At 40.0% G+C, this 22,368-nt stretch overlaps 1 protein-coding gene across 3 annotated transcripts in view; it reads right to left on the bottom strand.

Moving 5' to 3' along the window:
• sipa1l1 (signal-induced proliferation-associated 1 like 1) overlaps nt 1-22,368 on the bottom strand; it is a 104,034-nt gene that overhangs the window by 38,166 nt on the left and 43,500 nt on the right. For 2 of the 3 annotated variants that reach the window (XM_012877322.3, XM_012877340.3), the window contains exons 3-7: nt 5,642-5,782; nt 3,816-5,401; nt 3,518-3,740; nt 1,466-1,596; nt 7-195 (exon numbers count right to left, since the gene is read on the bottom strand). In XM_012877322.3, the coding sequence (XP_012732776.2) occupies nt 7-195; nt 1,466-1,596; nt 3,518-3,740; nt 3,816-5,270 (1,998 nt within the window). In that variant the 5' untranslated portion in view covers nt 5,271-5,401; nt 5,642-5,782. The remainder of the gene's footprint in view (nt 1-6; nt 196-1,465; nt 1,597-3,517; nt 3,741-3,815; nt 5,402-5,641; nt 5,783-22,368) is intronic. The other variant, XM_021323899.2, reaches the window with a different exon arrangement.

The following is a 22,368-nucleotide window of genomic DNA, read 5'->3' as shown; positions in this document are numbered from 1 at the left end:
TCTTACCCCCTGCTCGTCCAGCTTCATCAGCTGATCTGTGACCTTAGGCGTGTTGAGCGCCAGCCGCAAGCAGTGCACGTTGAGCTCAGGAACGAGGTATTCCAGGACTTCCTTGAGGGGCAGGCCACGAGCGAGACCATGCTTGGCCGTCGATGGCACAGCATCTTCAAGGATGGAGCCACGCAGGGTGGTAAGCTGGAGGCAACAGGAAGAAGAGAAGATTCTAAGTGGGTTTTACTTATATGTGTTATGGCTATTGTTGTGTTATGCGGTTATCTAACAAACATGTAGCAGTTTATAGTTCCAGGTAAATTATATCAGAAAGTATAGAGATGATTTGGGTAAAGGAAAACGGAAAGAATGTGTAGGTTTTAACTGTCAAGTCTCTTAGGCTTGGGGTCAGACAGACACAGAGAGGACTTCCATAAATAAATCAGGAAGACTGTAGAAAAGTCCAAGGCCTGAATATCCACCGTGAGCAAATAAACAGAGCTGGCTGGTCTCCGGCCGTCTCCAGGCACTTAACAGTGTGTGTTTTATGTTTGGTAGTGCCTGTGGTGGTGTAAACACGCTCAGTTTTATATAAAGTGAGGAGGAGAAATGCTCTTAACTCAAGAGCGATGGACAGTAGTAAAGGACGCGCACAAAACTTTGTCTTCAAAACCAATGCATCCCACTCACTCCCACACATATTCACGTGTACTTTTAAACCTGAAAAGCTCTCAAAACTAAAAAAAAAAAAAATAGCAATTACAATGGGTAGAAGGATGCACAGTAAGAAGACAAAAAAAAAAATCTCACTTGGGTATGCGTCATACTAAGGGACTGCCAAGGCAATTACTCATGTTATGCTTCAATGCAAGAACTATTCTTTACCTTTGATACTTTAATACTTTTGGTCTAAATGTAACCTTTTAGCTGCAAAATGGCGCAGCTCAGTCCTTCAGAGATGAAAGCTGACAAGGATTCTGGGTGGGTGTTCGGCTCTGGGAAGGAGCACGTGGATCTTTTGCACCCGTGTGCACAAACTAGGGAGGTTTAGAAAAAGACTCTCAGGAAAAATGGCTGATTGAGAACACAAAGGCTCAACTGGAAGAAAACGCTCAAAATCAGATCAAACATGCAAGGATTTGAGGCGGTGGTTTGAGCAGAGGCGGCAGAATCTTGAGCTGACAACCATGCAATGAAGCTTTTACATCGAGCCCCTGCTGGGTGACGATCCTGTGTGTTAACTCCTACACAATCTGAACTCATAATAGCTTCTCTGTAACATCACTCAGAACAGAGTGTACTAAATATTGACACATTTCAGAGCATGCACATTCATGCAAAAAGCAGCTACTAATACAGCAACTCTAGATGAATGGAGAGCTCAAATGAAAACAAACACTTTAGCTTAAGAAGCTAAACAGAGAACACTATAAAGCCATAAAACACAGTCGTTCTTCTTCTGATGTCATTTTACCTCACTCGTTCTGAAGATGACCCTGTAGTTATACTGCTGGCCGTGATCCTTGTGTTCCTCCAGTTTCTCCCTCCTCAAACTCACCGCCACCGGGCCCAAGTTCTCGTCTACCCCCAGATAGTTCCAGTGCTCTAAGGGTGGGATTGAGAAGAAATGCCATTTGAGACGGGCGTGGTGATGAAATGATCACAAGAAAGAAAAAAAAGGCTGAAACCTAAAGAAATGAAGAAGAACGCGGTGGATTAAAACAGTTAAATTATCTTAGGAACACCACAAATGTTACTTTCAAAACATCAGCCTGTAAAGGGCATTCCCACAGCAAACACAATTAGGAAGACCATTTTTCAAAGTCCAGAACCACAAGTCACACTGTGCTGGAAAGCAGTTTACACACACCTATCATGGAGCTTAATGTCTTTATCTTTGTTAACTTAAACACATTCAAGTTGCAAAGTAACCACATGCTTTTTGAGACAATAAGTAAGGTCGTGGCATATTTATGACTGGATATTTAGACCAATTTGTTGATCTTAAATAGTAGAATTCATTGAAATTGGTTTATTGTTCTTTTAGAACACCATCTTTTGTCAAATTTCTTCAAATTAAAACTAGGAACCTCTTCCTTGATGGGAACCCTCTCAATCTGTTGTGATTATTAATTTCCATTCAATGTGGAGTGAGGCACTGGTGTTCCAGCAGCTCCCGGTTAATCATCACAGGCTTTAGCCTCAGCGGTTCTCTAGTCATACCTGAACAGAGGGATGGCCGTTATGGCCTAAACTTAAAAAAAACATTTCAACCTTTTAGCGCATCTGTGAACAATGAGTCAGACTCCAACCCTTCGGGGGAAAAGCAACACATTTTCCAGCTGTTTCCCACATAATCCGACAGCAGAAATTATGTTTCTTTACCGGTTCAGTTCCAACACAAAGCTGCAGCATGGCTGCGCATTTATAAAAAAAAATAAAAATAAATAGTACATTAAACTGGTGGACATACCTGTAATCACAAGCCATACCTATCATATGACAACTAATAGTCTCCATGACCATTACTGATGCTAAACAGTGTTATTTGAAAAACAGACACAAACAGCTAAATAAAAACAGCTGAATATGATCAGTGCATAGATTTGGTTTTGTCTGCACCATCAACACCAAGTCAAATTTCTTGTAAGTGCAAACCTACTTGGCAATAAACATGATTCTGATTCTGAAAATACAAGCCATTTAAAAAACCTTCCAAACACTTGTAAATACTAAACAGCACTTGTTTGGTGTACAGTAAATACTGTACAATGTCACAGAGAAAATAATAGAAAACTAAGACCTTAAGGCAACATTTCTAACAAGCGTAATCCTATAACTCCAAATTGATAATTTTTGATACACATATTTCTAAGTCCTTTGCCTCTTCAACAAAGTCAGTATTTTTCTGAACATATGTTTTACAACATACAAATGACTATATTTTATACACGCTATGTAAAATTGCAGAAAACATGACTAACATATCGATTATGATTAAATTTGAAAATCTAAGTTTTTTTTTTAAAGCAACAAAAAATATTTTATTTTTTTTAAATGTTAAGTTTCCTCACTATTACCTGTATCAGGCTGTAAAGGGTTAAAAGTGGGCAAAAAAACAAACACAGATCACAATAAAAGTTGCTTTACAAGAAGGGCCATTTTAATGACCTAATTATTCAGTCTTTGATAGTAAAATTAATGATCCTTTTGTCACATTAGCTAACCAACCGTACCGTAAACCTGAGCATCTTCGATGCAGACGAGCTTAAATCTCTTGATCAGGTGGATTTCATGCTTAAAGCCCCGTTTATTTCTTATCGCCACTGATTATAAATGTCCTGACAATGCTGAAAAGCTAATTAAGAATGAGCTAAATATCCCCCAGGAATATGTCAGGACCTTGGTGATGTCCTGAAAACGGCTGAAAAACACATGATGAAAAGATGAACATAATGCAACGCTCAATCTAACATTTAAATTTCTGACCGGCACTGTAACAGGCTAACCTGTCCAGGTCTCTTACCTCTTAGATAGAAATACTTTCGATAGTAATAGGCACCAAGGTCAACATGTTCCACGATATATCTTTTGGACCTGTCGGCGTGTTGACTTTGTCCATCTTTAGCCGCCTCCAACACGGCCACCCCAGCGTTGGTAAAGTGGGTTGTGAGCGTGGCCTCCAGGGGTCCTTCCTCTGTACTACCAGAGGAGCTGCTGGAGCTCCCACCGCTACCAATGCTGCCCTGCTGGAAGACACACGACAAAGAAACGTGTAAAACATTTGTCTTATCTACACGTGTGTGTTCCTGAAATCAACCTACCTGTTTAGCGGGGGAAATGTTCCTCTCGCCCTCTCCACCAATCTCGTTCCTGAAACAAGGGCAGCTGAGAACCAAGTCGTTGCTCTTATCGTCTCCGGGGTCCATTGCGGGGTTGGTGCCGTGTCCTCCTCCGGTAAGCTCCTTGCTCAGCTCCTCCTGCGAGCCACAAGGGGAGCCGTAGGTTCCACTCTGATTGGAGGAAAGGGAGGATGTGGCAGACGCCGAAGCGGCGGCAGCGGCCGAGGCGCCGGTTGTGGTGTTCTTGCGCTTGGAGCCACACTGGCGGTTCTGGACCGCTTCGTTGAGATCGAACAGTAGGGACTGGATGTCAAAATGGGCAAAGCCTTTTTGGCACAGCCAAGGTTTAGGAGGTGGGCCGCTTTCGTCCGCTTTGCCCCCGTCCTCAGCATCTGAGCCGGCCCTCGACGTGTCGCCCTCCACCTTCACACTGCGCAGCTTCCTGAATATAGACTCTCCGCCCGTTTCCGACTTTGACCTTCTCTTCAAGTGCTTCTCCCGTTCTTTGAGTCGACTGGCGGGGCTGCCCCGCGCCGGACCGTCAGGCAGATCCAGGGCGGCCTGTTTTATGGGGGCCACAGTGAGGAGCTCTGACAGTCTTTCTGGAGCTGGGCTTCTCTGATCGGGCGCCTCAGAGGACTGGTATCCCTTGAGCATGTCAAAGAAGCTCTCTCCGGACACTCCGTGTTTGTCTATTGAAGACGTGCTGCCATATTCGCGGTGCATGGGCGTCCACCCAGAGAAGGACCAGCCCTCGTTGCCGTCACCGTCCAGCTCGCTGATGGTTATGTCGCTGTTGCTGCGCTGGCGGATGCGCCTCATCCCTTTGCGGGGAGAACCGAGATAACCGTCTGGCGACAGGAAGCGATTGTCCTTTCCCTTGCTTTGCATCTTGTTCTTTAGCGTGTTCTGGATGTTGCGCAGCATCGACGAGTCTTGCGGGCTTATCAGGTGTCCTAACTTAGCCGAGAGATTGCTGTGGGCCGTGACGGCTGACACATTTCCCCCACCTCCTCCTCCTCCTCCTCCTCTTTCTCCACTGCCGCCACTGCTGCCCGATCCCCCACTTCCACCTCCTCCACTTCCTCCTCCTCCACTTCCTAGGATCCTTTCTCTGTCTCCACTTCCGGATCCTGAAGAGCTGGTGGTGTTTGTGGAGCTGGGCGAGTCCGTCTCCACTGTGATGTGCCAAACACTTCCCCCTCCGCCACCTCCATCTTTCCTAGGGGGCCAGTCGGCCACACGAGCTCGGACCCCCATCTTGGGGACACCGGGGTTGGTGCCGGTGGTTGATGCGGAGGAGATGTGCGCGCTCTCGCTGCGAGGTGGCGGTGCTCCTCCGTTGGGCAGTCGGAGGCGACGGGTATAGAACTCGTCGGTAGCCGGCACCGAGCCCCCGACTGACCGCTCTGTCTGCGAGCGCTTCAGACTAGTCATGGCGAAGAACGGGGAGGGATGCGGGGAGGGGAGACGGGAGGGAAAGGTGAAGAAAGGTTGTAAAACGGGGTTAGATTTGGGTCAGCATAATGCCCGCCGAGTCAAGAGCAGAGGGAGATTCACATCTGGTTCTGAGGAAGGAGAAGAGAAGACAAAAACATGAATGGTGGGAATTTAAAAATAGATCACTTTCATAAAACAATAACAAAACAGCAGAATATCGTAACACTTTATAACATTAACTTTTTACTTGTTGCCAAATTGCTGACGTTGAACCGCTAGGAGGTCCACTAAGAGTACTCTAACAATTATATACTAAAAGCCTGTAAAAACACAACTCTAATTTCAAAGGTTAGTTCAGGATTTTGTACCTTATAAAAGCCTGAGGTATGAAGAAACGTTTACCGCTGTCTTTAAAAGCCCATCTGCACTGGATTCATGAGAGAAAAGCAGTCAGTTTGCCTCGACAGTGAGACTGGAGCCCAGCAACTGGGAACAGTGGTGCAGACAGCCTGTGCACAGAGGAAACAGGCAAAACTCCAGGTTATACCTCTATATACAGCACATACAGCAATATGAAAGAACTCAACAGAATACCACAAAGTTTACTATAAACAATAAAAAAAACGCTATTTACCGTATTTTTCCAACCATAAGGGGCACCATAATTTTTTGAGAAAACGTAAGGATTTTAAGTGCGCCTTATAGTCTGATAAATATGGTATTAAGGCAAAAAAATATCCCTTTTCTGTTTTTAAAGTTGAAAGAATCAATGGAGTTCAGGTTTTTCTCAAATATGCCTTTAAAACTGTTCAATTTCACCCAATTTTGATGTACATCACTGTGTGACTAAAATGTTTAATTATGCAAGCTTCAGATCACCAAACTTTCAGTGACACTTAATTCTAACTTTTCCAACCTCTGCAAAAAGCTGAGACATAAAAACCAAGCAGAAAGTCACTGTTCAGGGATGTTTGGAAAGACGTAGGAGCGCAATGAAACAGAAAACGTTCAGGATCAACACGGTAAAAAAAAAAAAAAAAAAAAAAAAAAAAAAAAAAGGTGAGCGCCGCTCATTAAGCCAGTCAAAACAACACGACATGTTTCTCCTCCTGCAGACGTTGCTGCAGGGCTGCAGGGAGCCAGGCTGTCCGCTTCCCAACCGGTTTGTCCACAATGTTGCAACACCTCTCGTTTCCAGAACAATCTTTTTAGTCACCATGGAGATAAGCGGTCTTGCAGAGTCCATGCTTTTTCGTCTTACGTGTGTGTGTGTGGAGGAGAAAAGGCGATGAGAACTGCAGACTCCTTTCCTCACTACAGAACTCACTAAGTTCACGTATGATGGCGTTTATTCAGGGTAATATTAGAGCTGTGCTTCAATGACTTTGGATAAGATTTCCCACGCTCACAGTTGGACCTAAAGAGTACAAAATGTACCATTAATCTACAGAATGTTACAAATATAAAGTTTTTCCACATGCAAATATGTTTCCAATGTTCTTAGCGTAACTGAACCACTAAAAATCAGTTTTTCTGGGGATTATCAGGGATATTTTCCCATGACATATAGTCTGGGAGCTGCTACATGAGCACCCCCCCCCCCTCGCACAATTGCTGTGATTCCAACCCGACAGGATAAACAAAAAAAGTGACATGCAGTTTAAGGAAACTAAGAACTTATTATTTGTGGAATATAGGGCTGGACAACAAACCGATTCAATCGATTAGTTGGAATTTACGATATTTTAAGATTTCATTTATGGAAAAGTGGGATTTTATTTTGCTAACGCACTCATCGGGCTCCCATGAAGAGAATAGCATGTGATGCTGAATCTATGTTTCTGAATATATATTGTTAAAATATTGTAAAGAGGAAACGTTTTACGATGATAGGAGGCTCTTTAATTTACTCATTTACTTGTTTTTTTTTAAGTTACTTTGAAGTTACACAAGTGAAATCTGTTCTCATCTCATTGTGAAATGCCACTAGCAGCAAACATTTAGTTATATTTTCATAATTTTGTTATATTTTTATTATTTACTATGGCAGGGCGGCCATCTTGTTTTACAACCATGTTTCACAGCTTGCATGTGGTTGCACTTTCAATTTACGTCAACTTCCAGACGAAATGCTCGACAAAAGTTCTTAATATAATTTATTTTTGCCAAACAAAAAGGAGAGAGAACATTTTTATTTATCAGATATGGTATAAACAAATCGTAGATTCTATTTTTAAGCCATATCAGCCAGCCTTAGTGATATATCTAAACTGTTACAGAGTCTATTACCATGAATGAAAGAAAAGTGGCAAACAGCTACCTGAATCCAATCCAACTATATTTATTGCAAATCCCTTTAAAAAAAAAAAGCAGAGGCCAAAGAGCTGTAGAGATAAACGCAGAATATAGATAACACCAATACAACCAATAAGACTGAAAACTAAGAAAATACCTGGACATAAAAACAGCAAACACAAAAACCAGCACCTTAAGTAGTAAAAGCCAGAGAGAAAAGATGGGTTTTAGAGAGATTTAAAATGGCCCTGGAGGAGGCCTGCCATATTTACAGCGGCAGATAGTTCCAGAGTTCAGGACCGGTTCCCTCTGAGCTTGAATGAAATCACAAATAATATTAAGGAAAATTTAATCAGCGTCTAAATTACCGAATGTTGTTGCTTTATCATTCCGCTGCAGACGTCGTACTTTCCATGCCTGAATGAAACTTTAGAAAACATTTTTTTTTTGCTTTTTACCCTAAAACTGAGCAATCCGATCAAGAAAGGGCTGTTGCCTCGCTGTGCAGCTTTGAAACCAACTGCTCATTACATTCCAGCGTCTCCTTTACTCTTTAAAAATGGAAAAAAGAAAGAGCGCGCTCCATGTCGCCTCTAAGTCAGTCTAGTGACAGAGAGAAGTGTAACAATGAGAAATTCTAATGTAAAACATTTCCCTGTGCACACAGCGTGGTATGGGCGAATTAGTCATTTCCATTTGTAAAGCTGCTTACATTTTTTTCATATCCTAAAAAGGTCAATTCACTTCTTCTGGATAATTACAGCCTTCTACTCTGGTAAGGTTTTTACTCTTTGTAGAAGTAAACAACTATCTTGGGTGATAAAATAAGCCATTCCCATTGAGGTTTGAAGGGGATTATAAAAAGCACAACTGCAACCGTCTGAATAGACGGCCCTGGTCACAGCTTCCACTTCATTACAAATATGAGGACCCATTTTTTGACTCTGTGGTAGGATCAGCAGGAGGAAGTGGTTGGATAAGCTCATCAGGAAGGCCGGCGCTGTCCTAGGATGCCCCCTCGACCCAGGAGAAGAGGCAGGAGACAAAATCCACCCACTCAATCTCTGCATGCTGTTTTAAATTTGCCTATACATTATGCAATCATATTTTAGCTGTGTGAATCTGCATGCTTCGATTTTGCCTGTCACGCCTAAATTTCCCCACTGAGAAACAATAAAGGAGATTTTATTTTCTATTCTATAGCTAAAATAAAAAAAAATACACATTTGCAACAAATGCAGTAGCTCTACACTTTCAATTAGACCAACATGAAAATATTGTCACTGCAAGTTGCATAAAGATTAGATTAGATTCAACTTTATTGTCATTACACAGGTACAGATACAAGGCAACGAAATGCAGTTTAGATCTAACCAGAAGTGCAATAGCAGCAAGTGCGGGATAAACAACGGTTCCATAAGTACAGGACATGGATATGTACTGAATAAATATAGAGATGAATACTATTATAAACAGAATTTTACTGATAGATTTGTCCTATGAGTATAATATATAGATAACTAGTATTGTGAACTAAATTTACAGCTGGATATCTACCGAATAAAGCATAAATAAAGCATTCAACAATGGTATAGTTCTTCAACAATAGCTATTCTGTGAGAGAGCACACGATAATTTGTTTCATGATATCAAGGCAGAAGGAAGCTTCTGTCATTACAGGCAAAACTGGGCTGCAGAGGCTCTGTTACGTATGCGGTAATGAGTCCCAGTTTCTCTTGTAGAATCAAAGCCCTTGCAGTATGAGTGGGAAGCTCTATCACAGTAACCCAGAGACTCAGAAGAAATGCAAAGAACCTGAGACGGCGATGCAAAGTAAGGTCAAAGTATACATGTTTTACCTTCTAAATATCATGCAGCTCATATAAAAGGAGAAACACAGCAAGCTAAATGTTGCATCCGGCCGTTTATTTCAACGGCCATCCATGTCTCCAGTGTTTCCTGGACAAGTCGACGGTCCATCAACACCGCGCACGCACCTCCACACCACTTTTCAATATCTGCCTGTATCCAATTTAGCTAAAAGTCAAGTTAGCTAAAATCCATAGAGAAAGTTAGCACGCATAACCCATAGAGAAAGACAACAGAGCAAACAACTGTCCCACCGTGCAGCCCTGCTTTTCTCTAATTTCTCTTATTGAAGTAGGTCAATGTGTTTTCAAACTGCCTCTCAAACACTTTTGATTTTGTTGAGAGTTGTTAAATAAATTAAATAAAACCATATCAGGTTTATCATGGCACACATCTAATATGGGTTGAAGAATAAAAAAAAATAGAAATGTAAACATGATATTATTCTTTTTTTCCACTCATCCAATAAAAGGACCCAGAATTAGAAGTCAAGAAGCAGCGCGGTGCTAAGAGCTAACAAGAGCCAATGATGCGTTTCAACTCAAGACTTAAATAGTGCGCTCCAAATAACACCTGCAGAGTTGCCTCTCTGTTTTTCCCCCCACTGAGGATTGGGCAGTATTTCTAATGAGAGTCAGAGAGACAGAGGAAACAAAACAAGAACACAAGTTAAAGAACAAAGTGAGAGGAGAGGAGAGGAGAGTATACTACGAGGCAGGAAAGGAGACTTGGGAATTGAAACAAACGAGCCAGGCATCGCTTCCTTTCCTGCAGCCGCTGAGGGCCAATTACACTGACAGACACTCTGTAACCTTTAACAACGTCTAAATAAGGTCGATTTATGAGGTAAATATTCAGCACCACTGCTCGGTGCAGCTAACTGCTGCCGAGGATGTCTATTACTGTAAAATGTCAACAGAGAAACTTGCATGCTTCTCCCAGGTAACCGGGGCTGAGGGAGTATGAGAAAAGGCTGCAGCACAATAGCGGCGTTGCTGTGGCACCCAAGTGAGCGTTTGGTACTGCAGATCGCAAAAATGCTCATTTAGAAGTCAAAGTGAGAAACGTGGACCTAGTCGAAACACAGAACCACTATATGACAGCATCGTAAAGCCCAAGTAAAACCCACAGAAATAAATTCAGATTGTCCACCTGCTGGACAAAGTTCAGCCAACAACAATTTTTAGTAATGTTCTGAAACCACAGATTTGTTTTAAATATAACATCTAACAGTGCATTTCAAAAGCAATCCTAAATAATACATGTCCTTTTTTTATTGCATTCTATGTTTACAGATGTATTAAAAGGTGTAGCTAGTCTTTAAAAGGATAAACATTCTTTATGTTTATGCAATTGGAAACATGGTTTGGATTCTTTACAAATGAAAGTATAAAAAGCTGTAAGGGTTTATGTATTATGTATGCATTAATAGCTTGTAGAAATTGTAAAACCCATCGTTCAACATGATTGTACTCCCTAAATTTTAAATGGGAGACGTAATTCTGTTATCTTATGTTAAACAGACAGAGAGATGTCTATGTTTACCTACCAATAACCAAGGAGAGCAGTTTTTTTATATTAATATATCACCTGATGCCTGTCTGGTGGAGCTCTATTCAGAAATACAGGACTACATATCAACTCTGATGTAACAACCCCTAAACATAAATTGTTTAGGAACTTATCCTTTTGTGAGATTGTGGGTGTTCTTTTTTTATTTTATTTTGCACATAAATTGTGTCTGTGTGTTTTTTTTTTTTTTCTTATCTTGTTTAAAACATCTGGAAAAGCAGTAAATAGATTTTTGGGAAAGAAAGAAAACACCTTTTACTGCAGCTAGGACTGAGTCTTTAGGGGTGAATATCTCCATGTGTTTTACACATCTACCACTGACATTTTGGCCAACTTTCAAATTTCCTCAAGTCCAGTCAAATTGACTTAGGTTCAATTGTTTATTCTCATCTAAAAATGTTGACCTTAATCCATGTCTAGTCCATTCTAACACATGACTAAGCTTACACTATGTCTTTTCTTTCCCTGTATTTATTCTACTTCCATGTTTCACTCATCTTGGACCAGCGTCCCCATCCCCAGCTGAAGAAAAGCGGCCCCCCAGCATCATGGTGTCACCGTCTGAGCAGAGACCATTCATGACTTGTGGGAAGCTTCAGAGAAGACTTCCCATTTTCAACATGAACTTTCTTCTTACAGCTCTTTCATAAAGGCCAGATAGGTGGACTGCACAACTACTAGCTCTTCAATTCAATTTTATTTCTGCAGCGCCAATTCACAACACACGTCATCTCAAGGCACTTTCCATAGTCAAATTCAATCAAATCATACAGACAGATTGGTCAGAAAGTTTCCTCTCTAAGGAAACCCAGCAGGTTGCATCAAGTCTCTCCAAGCAGCATTCACTCCTCCTGAAAGAGCGTAGAGCCACAGTGGACAGTCATCTGCATTGTTGATGGCTTTGCAGCTATCCCTCATACTGACCATGCATGAAGCGACAGTGGAGAGGAAAACTCCCCCTTAACAGGGAGGAAAACCTCCAGCAGAACCAGAACCAGTGTGAACGGTTATCTGTCTGGGGTTAGAGGAGACAGAGCAGAAACAGAAAAAAAAAAAAAAAAAACACAGAAGCACACATTAGCTATGTTTACATGCACGAAATTTCATGATCAGACTAAAATGTATTTCGTTTAAATAGTTGGATTGTACCATTTATATGGGCACGCAATCAACTAATCCCATCATAAGGTGCGTGTATATGCACCTGACTTTATTCAGAATAGAACCACTTTTATATGCGGTTATCAAATTCCCCTTCCGTCTTTGTAAACTACAAAAATAGTAAACAAAGCAGTATTATACGAGTTTGTTTGTCTTCCAAGCGCCCAGGATGGACTTGCATGATGTCCTAATTACGGTTGAAACGTTAAAGAGAAAGCAACAAGTTTGAACTCTTATTTTTTCTAACAGAAAGGTTGTATCGGGACCCCCAAAAGTTTTGCTTCCCGTTGTATTTACGCGTATTTCTGCCACTCCCCGACGTGGAAATAAGTCACATTTACGTGGGGCCCACATGAGTACTCGGGTCAGTTTGCCACATTTGGAATAACTCGAACCTGCCAAGTGTTTATGTGTACTTTGATCGGATTATCAATTGGCATAAACCACCCCTCTCATTCGGATTACTCTTTCATCAGATTGAGCTTAATCCAATCATCATATACCGATTGGCAAGTTTACATGACACATTTTTATTCTGATCGGCCCTTTATTCTGATTACGTTTGTCCATGTAAACGTAGCCATTGATCCTGCAAAACTTTCTATGTTATATGGTAATGGCAGATGATCTGCCCCCCTGGATGGCGTCACAACAGAATGCATCCACTAGGGCTGGATGATATAGAAAAAAAAACACATTGATAAAATAGAAAACATATTGATCGATATCGATAATTATCAACAAATTCAAAACATTTATTTAAAGTGCAGCTCTGGCTTATGCTGTTGCTTAACGGACTATTTTTAGATACAGAACACACAAACACTGAAATCAAACTGAACCCTTTATTTAACCAACTTTTCACCAAAACCACAAGTTTTTAAAAATAAAAAAAGAAGGTGTGCTCTCTGAACTCTTTCAAGGGGGCGGAGCTTGGAGTCGGCCTGGGTCTGCGTTTGTGATTGCTTGGGAGGAAGTAATGTTAACTTACATTATATAACCTATAATATATATATTGTACATTATAGGTATATTATATTGAATTTTTATTGACCCTTTTTTGTTTTATAATCGATATACGTATAGCAATCGATATTGAATCATTGTCCAGCCCTAGCATCCACTACTAACTCTTCTATGAAAAGATGATCTAAACTGTGAATCCCTGCTGCTCTTCCATGGTAGGTTTGCAGTTGCATTGTTTACTACTACTTTAAACTTCTCCACAACTTTATCGCAGACCCATCTGATGTGATTCTTGTCCTTCATCGTGTTGTCTGTTCACTAAATGTCTTCCACCTGGCAAAAACTGGATTTATGCTGATAAAACAATCAATAGCAGGTAGGTATTAACGAGTATTTACTGAGTGACTTCTGAAAATTCCACTGGATTTTAAGGGTAACAACGTAAAAGGGGCCGAGTTGAGACAAGCATGTCAAAATGTTCATATTTTTAAGATAGATCTAAGAGTTGTTGTGGAGCAGAACAGGTGTGCCGGTGTCAACCACTGTGGGACTCTGCTTCAGTAAACGCTGAGTCACGCATACCTGAAAATTAAAAAGCAGATGAGTTGACTGGCTGACAGAGGTTCTGTGGCTTAATCAGTTGGCATTGTGTTGAAAATGGATGGTTCTCTCCAACCCGTGCTTAACAATGATCGCCACCTTCTAATCACAGAACAAAGCACAAAATGACAGGACTAGAGGCCTCTGAATTAAGAGAAAAGATCAGTCTGAAACAGTAATCTGATGGTGCTTGTTTTTGTTGCTAGACCTAAACAATTATACACCCGTTTCTCCGCTCAGACATTACAGCACGGACCGGTGAGTCGAGTCAAGTCAAGTCACATCATGTTTGCATCGATGCTGACAAAACATGTTACGTTACATCACAAAGGCTTTCACAAGTTCATGACAAAAGCTATTCCCTGACCCTGCACGTAACTACTACTCTTAGAGGATACACAAAGACCTGGCTACAGAGGTGTGACTGTGTATGCGAGATTTTCACAAGTGGGTATTAACGCCACTATAAGCCACTATACGCAGAGGGAAAGACAACAAGGACAACCTACAGTATGACTCAGATTATTAGTGAATACCTTGAATTGTCTTTTCCTTCGTCTCACACAACAATAACACTAGGGACCCGTTTAATGACAAATGTTGCATCTCATTACTTTTTCTCACCTAGTCATCTTTCCCAGACTGCGCATTAGTGTGGTTCTCAGGTTTCAGCTGGTTTAAAGTCTGAGTCAGTGTCCAGGAGGAAGCATCAAACACTTGAGTCATTCTCAAACTTTCAAACAGCAGCATATCAGGCCTTGTGTTTATTTTTTTTCCTCACTCTAGGTTTTAGTGAAACAAAATCTAGAGTGAGGGCAAAAATATTGTTAGCAACTCTGGAAAAGGAGATGTTCGGCCTAGTTTGGCAGTCTGGAGTACAGATCGACCGATACGTTGTTTTTTTTTTTTTAAGATGATGCCGATACAGATTATTTTATCAGTCTAGCTCTAGCCGATACCAGACATTTGGTGCCGATTTTTTGGCGCCGTTTCATGAAGCCGATATTGCTTTTTATTCCTCAATTTACACAATAAATTGAGGAACTGATAACCAGCTAATATTAATGATCAGCTTCAGACCTCAGTTTGAAAGGTACACAGAAAAAAACAACAACCTGTGTCACGACTCTTAGTACGCTTTGCTTTAAGTGCCACAGTGAGCACTGTGGGCGATTGTGGCTTGATGGGTTGAGTAGTCGTCTGGCAATCAGAAGGTTGTGGGTTCGATTCCACATGTCGATGTGCCCCTGGGCAAGGCACTTAACCCCAAATTGCCTACCGAGCTGCATCTTGGTGTACGGGGAGTGTTGGCCTAGTGGTTAGAGCAGCGCGCCTGCACACAGAGAAGGATGCAAGTACCCGGTTCGATCCCCTGCACTCTGGGTCCCTGAGCAAGACCCTTAACCTCAGATTGCTCCCCGGGCGCCACATATGGCAGCCCACTGCTACCCAAAGGTGATCGGTTAAAAGCAGAGAACAAATTTCATTGTAATGCATGTTTTAATGTATGTTTTAATGACAATAAAGATGATATTACTATATATTACTATAAAAGAGCTTCTTTAGTTCAGTGGGGAGAAGAAGGAGAAAAACAGTGACCACCATTGCCGTGTATGGACATCATTTTATGTAAAGTTAGATGCTGTATGCATAGGGATTGGTTATTGTTTTCATGTGCATACATGATTCTCCATGGGAATGAACACACACACACACACACAGTGTTAGCAGCTCACCAGCTGGGCATCAGGCGTGTTTTTAAAAAAAAAATGTTTATAGTGGATAGGTGAACAGACGCATGCTATACCGATACAAGAAAAAAAAACAAAAAAAAACGGAAATATCGGCCCAAAATATCAGCCGGCCGATGTATCGGTCAACCTCTAATCAGGAGCATCCGGGTGAGTAAAGACAATACTCAAGAGAAAGACACCAGAAATCATCTTAGAGGAGCTACAGGATGCAGACAGTTAGTGCAACATCCTCCTAGCGTGTAACGGAGCAAATGGCCAGCGAAGACACAGGGGAAGGGAATGAGTAGAAACAAAACATTAAAAAAATACAAAGATATTTTCTTCAATTAAACGTCATTTCTCTTTGAAAACTGGCAGGCGGTCCGATTTATGGTTGCGGCTCAAAGACTTTCAAAGTGAAACTGTAATTGCGTGGAAAGACAGACGTGGTTTGATGTTTTTTTCTTCCCTCTGCAGACATCGCCAGTCGAGTGGGGTCCACGATGTGTCTCGGTGAGAAGTGAGGAGGATCTTTTCACTGCTCTGTCTGCTGCTTTCTTTTTCTCTCAAGTGTGAAATTAGTGATAGTGTTTTCTATATTATTTCCTGATGTGCAGCTAATACAAAGAATCTATGGAAGTAGTGGCAGGAGATATAGAGCGTATGAGTTATGAGTTATGAGAGACACACCCTTGTATTCAGGTCCATAGAGTCTTCGTTATTTAACAGTAATAAATCCAAACAACTAAAGGGATTTATACAACTTCTAATATATTTATTACTGCAGTCTGCTGTCGTTTGCATACTTTAAACAGCAGCTTGTAGTGATTAGGGGCAGGATCTGCTTTGCACCAGAGCCATCAGTCCATATGTCCGCTTTGCATCACACCTCCATTTCTGCCGCAGCGTCTACCTCCCATTAGACAACAGCTGTTTGTGAAGCTCTGACTCATAAACATGCAACATCACATTTCCATTTGAGTCATTTTTCAAAACTCCATTTACAATTGAACTGTTTTTATTGTTGCCTATGATCCATCAAGATCTGCGCCTTGCATTTCACAACTGTCGGCACACAGACATTACTTTTATAGAGGCATCAAAGAAACATTAAATATTTTTGTGCCTTTCCTTCAGGCGGCTCTCTATGGCTGTAATATATTTAGGGCAACTTCTTGTTTAATGCAGCATAAAAAATAGTTTTCAAATTTTAAAAAAAAGTGCTACGGTGACCAAAATCAAGTAGCTTGAAAATTGTTTCATTGCCAAAACAGCAGACGCTAGCCAGACAATAAAACAATGTTGAGAGAAAAATGTTGTTGTAACTCAATATTCATTAACAGATTCATTATCTGGACTCCATGTTTGCTTTGAACCTAAAGCAGAAAGACATTAATGGCAACAAATGATGTTTATTTATTGGAAGTCATTATGGGGTAACTGAGATTAGAGGGAAGTGTAAGTATCTAGCAATCTAAAGGTTGCTGGGATAAAAGGATAGATGGGATGCCTTCTTTTTGTCTATCTGCAGTTTAGTTTAACAAGGCGAAGTAAAATAAAATGTAACCAGGAGCTTTAGAACTACATTAAACAAAAACAAAATGATTTGAATCCCCACAACACAACTATGTTAGTCCGTGTTTATGAGGTTCCCACAGTTTATTTTACTGTTAATCAATATCCAAGTTAAAACCCTAGCATCTGTGCTCCAAGCATCAAACCGTTCAGACAGAAGAATCTAGGCTGCATGAGCAATGATAAATCAGATCTATGCAGCCAATTGCCCCTGTGACAAGCTGATCAATTATTTATGTAAGCATAGAACTTTTAGGGGGGGGGGGGGGAAGCATGGTTAGAGGATAGGTACATTGAATTCCCCCCTTAGGCTTGTATTTTTTATGAGCGGAAACCAGTGATGTAACTTTGTTACCTCACTACTGCTGCTTTCTAATCATTTAGTTATGCAGATTTGAGGCAACCTCTTGCTACAGATAAACCCAAAAAGGCTCCTATAGCTCAAACAATAATAAATGTTAAAAGAAAAGATAGTCAACTTTGTTTTAATCACGAAAGTTGATTAAGATCTCTAGTTCTCTTCCAAACTAGGTAAAAGAGAGAGGTGTTGCAGTTTGCATAGGATTTTACATCATGTAGCTGTAAAACTACAACATTCATACGCTATTCAGCATAATTTCTGGGTGCATTAGGCGTTTTTTTATACTTATTTTCCACCCAGAGCATTAACAGTATGGTTCGGCTACATGGCAATTAGTAAACTGAGTCACTGGTCTCATTGTGGGCAACAGAATGCCTCCTCCAACATAATGTGTGAGCCTGTATTTATTGGTGCTCCATGTGCAGGAGGTTTTAGTCACAGCGCACATCCCCAGCGAAGCATCTACAATCTTAGTCTGTCCCAGTTTGTCTAGGTCTGCTGTTTTACTGTCAGATATATTCTAAGCTAATGAGGGATTTCAGATCCCCCCCCCCCATTCGTGCACTTTGCAGCACACTCCGCTTAGCGTGTGGTTAAATAAGGATGTGTGCAATAATTGGCAACTGTGCTGCTATTTTTCTGAACAATTTATAAAATAAATTAAAATACATTATTAAATAGCATGGAAATAAAGAAATTATTTGATCTCCAAAGGTGAAACAGTTCTGGTGCTAACTTGTTAAAGGTTTTTTTTTTTTTTTTTATTCAGGTAAAAGCCCTATTTAGATGCAAAAGAAAAACACATTTATGTCCTTGTATTCAAAAACAACCCCTAGGAGAGAGGGGAAGTTCACAGAGCCTTAAAGCGGTAGAACGTCCTTATGTAATAATAATGTAATTTGAATTAGACCCAAGAGACATATTGATTTTATCAGAACAAAAGACTCTAAGTGGTGCATTTAATGTTTATTTTAAGATGGCAGAAAGACGGTTAAGTCAGAGCTAAAACAATTTATTAATAAGTCTTTTCCCTCTATGTGCCCACAAAGAGTAACGGGACTGCATGACATGAAATCTTGCAATATTATAACCTCATTATAAGTCATATGTACAGGAAGCCTTTCTTTTTTTTACTATTAAGCTGCAGTCAGCATGATTTCATCTTGCTGAATTAGCATTCAAGAAGCCAACTGAGTAATAAACTGACATTGAATAAAAATGTTTTAGAAGTATTGTCTCAAGGTATTACTGGATGATGAAGCTAAAGTAATATCTAACTTTGAAGCTTCACATTTGTGCTTGAAAACCTAAACTCCATATACTGGTCAACCCTAGACTCAATTATTCGTATTCTTTCAAAAACAATTTTTCTTTGCTAAAACTAAAGCTGGATAAATTAAATTTAATCATTACAATTTCACAAATGAAGATATTTGAAGTGTCCTGCCTACAGATTCTGCATGCCTTTCAGTTTATAACCAAACCAAATTAACAAAAGTTTTAAAAACTGGTCACAAAAAGGAATAATTGCATAGTGCAGGATAAGAATACTTTACCAAGCATCCAAACACAACAACAAAAAATATGATTTAGAAAAAATGTTTTTAGATATTTAAAACTTCAACAATGCCTTTTTTTTTTTCAAACATAGTGAAAAGATGCATCTCAGAACCCAATGAGGTGATTGATCTAGCCTCTCAAGCTAACTCCAAGCCAGGTACATCCACTATGTCTAAACTATATCAGGTCTTGTTACAGGGCAAAGGAATCTGAACAGATTATGTAAAATAAAGATGGGAAAATTAATAAACAAAAAAGGGACCATATGTATGAATCCACTGCTTTAACCTACTCCTCAAAATACTTTTCTTTTTTTTTTTAACAATAGTCTTCCAGAAGTTCTATTGCATCTACAGGCTGGAGGGGTTGCAGAGACACAGAGGCAAACCACGCTTACATTCTTCCAGTTATGTATGAAGATGAAAAGTTATTAGAGGGATGTTTTGAAAACCACAAAATTATTTGGGGTTTTAGATTACAACATCTCTCTTTATTACTACTGTTAGGAGCCATTCCCGAGGGATTCAAGAAGAGTGATACTGAAAATATTTAGCTCTACAGCTAAAAATAAAAATAAAAATATTTCTTGAAAATCAAAAATGGCTTCAACTTCATTCGACCGATGCGAGAGGAATAATTAATAAAAGTTTAGTGTTAAACTTTTGTTAAACTAAATGCAAAGTTTAACATTTATACTGAGGCTTCAAGTGAAACCTTACATAAAATATGACAAATAAACAAAGTCCTTGAAACAATTAGTTTCAGACTTTTGAAATGATGTATGCCATTTCAAAAATCAAGTGTACACCTGACTGTTGTCTTATAATTAGTAACTTTAATTATATTATACATTAGTATCTGACTATTACCTGCTATAAAGATAAAATGGAAAACATCCACAAAAGACAACAACAAATTATTTTATTGGTTTATTTATTTGTACTAGCACAGCACTGAAGTTTGCATAAAATGTACAGCTTCAGTAAAGGGTTTTGTTAAAGTATTTTAAGTGTATTTTCTCTTCATTTGAAAATCTAAAATACTTAGCATGATCAAACCAGAACTCAAAACACAGTTTATGATCTGTGAAATCTTTAGTGTTTTTGTCAATAACAAAAAATGTCAATTTACATTTTATCTTAGGCAATAGGATCTCATCAGATTAGGACCTGATAGAAAACTGCTGTAGTTAGAGAATGAATGCATTAACTCAGGATTACTCAGGATCAGATTACAGAAAACACAGTTTTCTTTAATCTGTGAAGTGATGGGGTTCTAAGGCTTCTTGAAAATGTTAAAATCTCATCCTGTCCCAGTGCATCATCTACTCCCCCCCCCCAGCTAAATTTGTTGTTACACCCGTACAACACTGCCTAAAACCTGGTGCTCAAACTATCTTCCCAAGTCACCATGAATATTACACAGAATTTGAACTTTGCAAAATGTTTCATTAGAGTGAATACCTTGCTAACCGTCTTCGCTACAGTCCAGATTAGTTTATTCTTCCTGGCCTTTTAGAAACCATAAACAAAACCAAAAATTGTCTTACAACGATAAATGTGGTGAAACCCCCACACTACAACCAAGAACTGTTGTTTCTTAAAGGTAATATATTAATTGTAAACCTTCTAAGCCCGTTTGAAGGCTTGTCTGATACTGTTAAAAATTTAAATACTAATCAACTAAAACTCGGTTTTAGTTGATTAGTATTAGTATTAGTATTAGTAATGTCCATTAATGCACTCAGTACTTGGTTGGGAATCCTTTTGCACAGATTACTGCATCAATGCGGCATGGCATGGAGGCAATCAGCCTGTGGCATTGCTGAGGTGTTATGGATACCCAGGATGCTTCAGTAGCGGCCTTTAGCTCATTTGCATTGTTGGCTCTGGTGTCTTTCAGCTTCTTCTTCACAATACCCCACAAATTCTCTATGGGGTTCAGGTCAGGGGAATTGGCAGGCCAATCAAGGACAGTAATGCCATGGTCAGTACACCAGTTACTGTGAGAATCTGATGTCGTCTCTTAACCACTACCATACTTGTGATTTAGTCTACTGAACCAAGCTGAGTGTTTTTCAAGGCTCAGGAAACCCTGCAGTGTTTCGAGTTAATTAGACGATTCAAGTGATTAGTTGAATAGCCTACCAGTATACTTTTTCACAATATTCTAATATTTTGAGATAGGATATTTGGGTTTCTTAAGCTGTAAGCCATAATCAGCGATATTAAAACAATAAAAGGCTTGCGATATTTCAGTTGATTTGTAATGAATCCAGAATGTATGACATTTCATGTTTTTTAATTGCATTACAGAAAATAAAGAACTTTATCACAATATTCTAATTTTCTGAGACAGTCCTGTATGTATGTACTTTGCTGCTTCTTTCCACCCATTCCATTCACAACAAAGCAAGCGTCATTAAAATAGTCAAACAGACAAATGGCATCGAGCGTTGTACTCAGACAGCAGCACTGAAACCACCTGATCATCTTCAAAAAGCTGCCTTCGCACCACCACTAAGAACCCGCTAATCTGTGCCAATCAGATGACGCTAAACATCCATTTGTTATGAATTGGACAGAAGTGCACGCCCCCCCCCCCTCCTCGTTTCAACAACCGCTGTGGACCTTAGCAAATAGCTGGCGATGTAGCAAAAGCCGGCACAGCAGTCACAGTGACAGAAATAGCAGAGTGGTGAATAACAGAGAGAAAGAACGCTGGTGTAATTAACATGGTGGCTGGGGGCTGATGCTCTGCACAGGGAGAGAAAGCAGGGAGCAGAATGTACGTAAAAGAAATACAGAAAAAAGGATGAGAAAGTAAGATGAGCTTAACATAGAAGAGAAAATATTCTGGAAAAATTTAGGAATAATCTAAACTAAAAATGTTAGAGCTAAACAATAAGACTAAAACTATGCTGCATTGTGGTGAATGACAAGAATGATTGACCTTATAGGACAATCTACCAGTACAAATAAATACATGTTAACATATATAGCCTTAACATTTCAGAAAAATCCCTAAATCTGATGTGTAACGCCCCAGAAATAAGTACAGCACGATACAATCCCATAACTAGACAATAATAACTTGTTTTCCGGGAGAAAACACTGTCTAAGTTCATTTATATCTGTCATGCAAAGCTCTGTTATGCTGATAATGTTGAAATAAAGCTTTACTGATTTATTTCTAATGGCCAATTTAGGATGCTTTTAATCCATATCCTCAAAGCAAGGGGAACTGCTTAAACTGCGGAGAGAAAGCCATTGATTATAGCCATTATAAGAGGGCTGCAGATTTCCAAAATGGCGCAGCACTGCGTGGGCAACAGTGAGCTGGAACAGGGCTGCAGTAGGAGCGGTGGGAGAAGGAGCGAGAGCAGATCCGCCTTTTGTGCAAG

The sequence above is a fragment of the Fundulus heteroclitus genome, chromosome 15 (genome assembly GCF_011125445.2).
Source record: "Fundulus heteroclitus isolate FHET01 chromosome 15, MU-UCD_Fhet_4.1, whole genome shotgun sequence".
Lineage (NCBI taxonomy): Eukaryota > Metazoa > Chordata > Actinopteri > Cyprinodontiformes > Fundulidae > Fundulus > Fundulus heteroclitus.
Note: the sequence above shows the minus strand (reverse complement) of the source record. Positions and strands in the feature narration are given on the sequence as shown.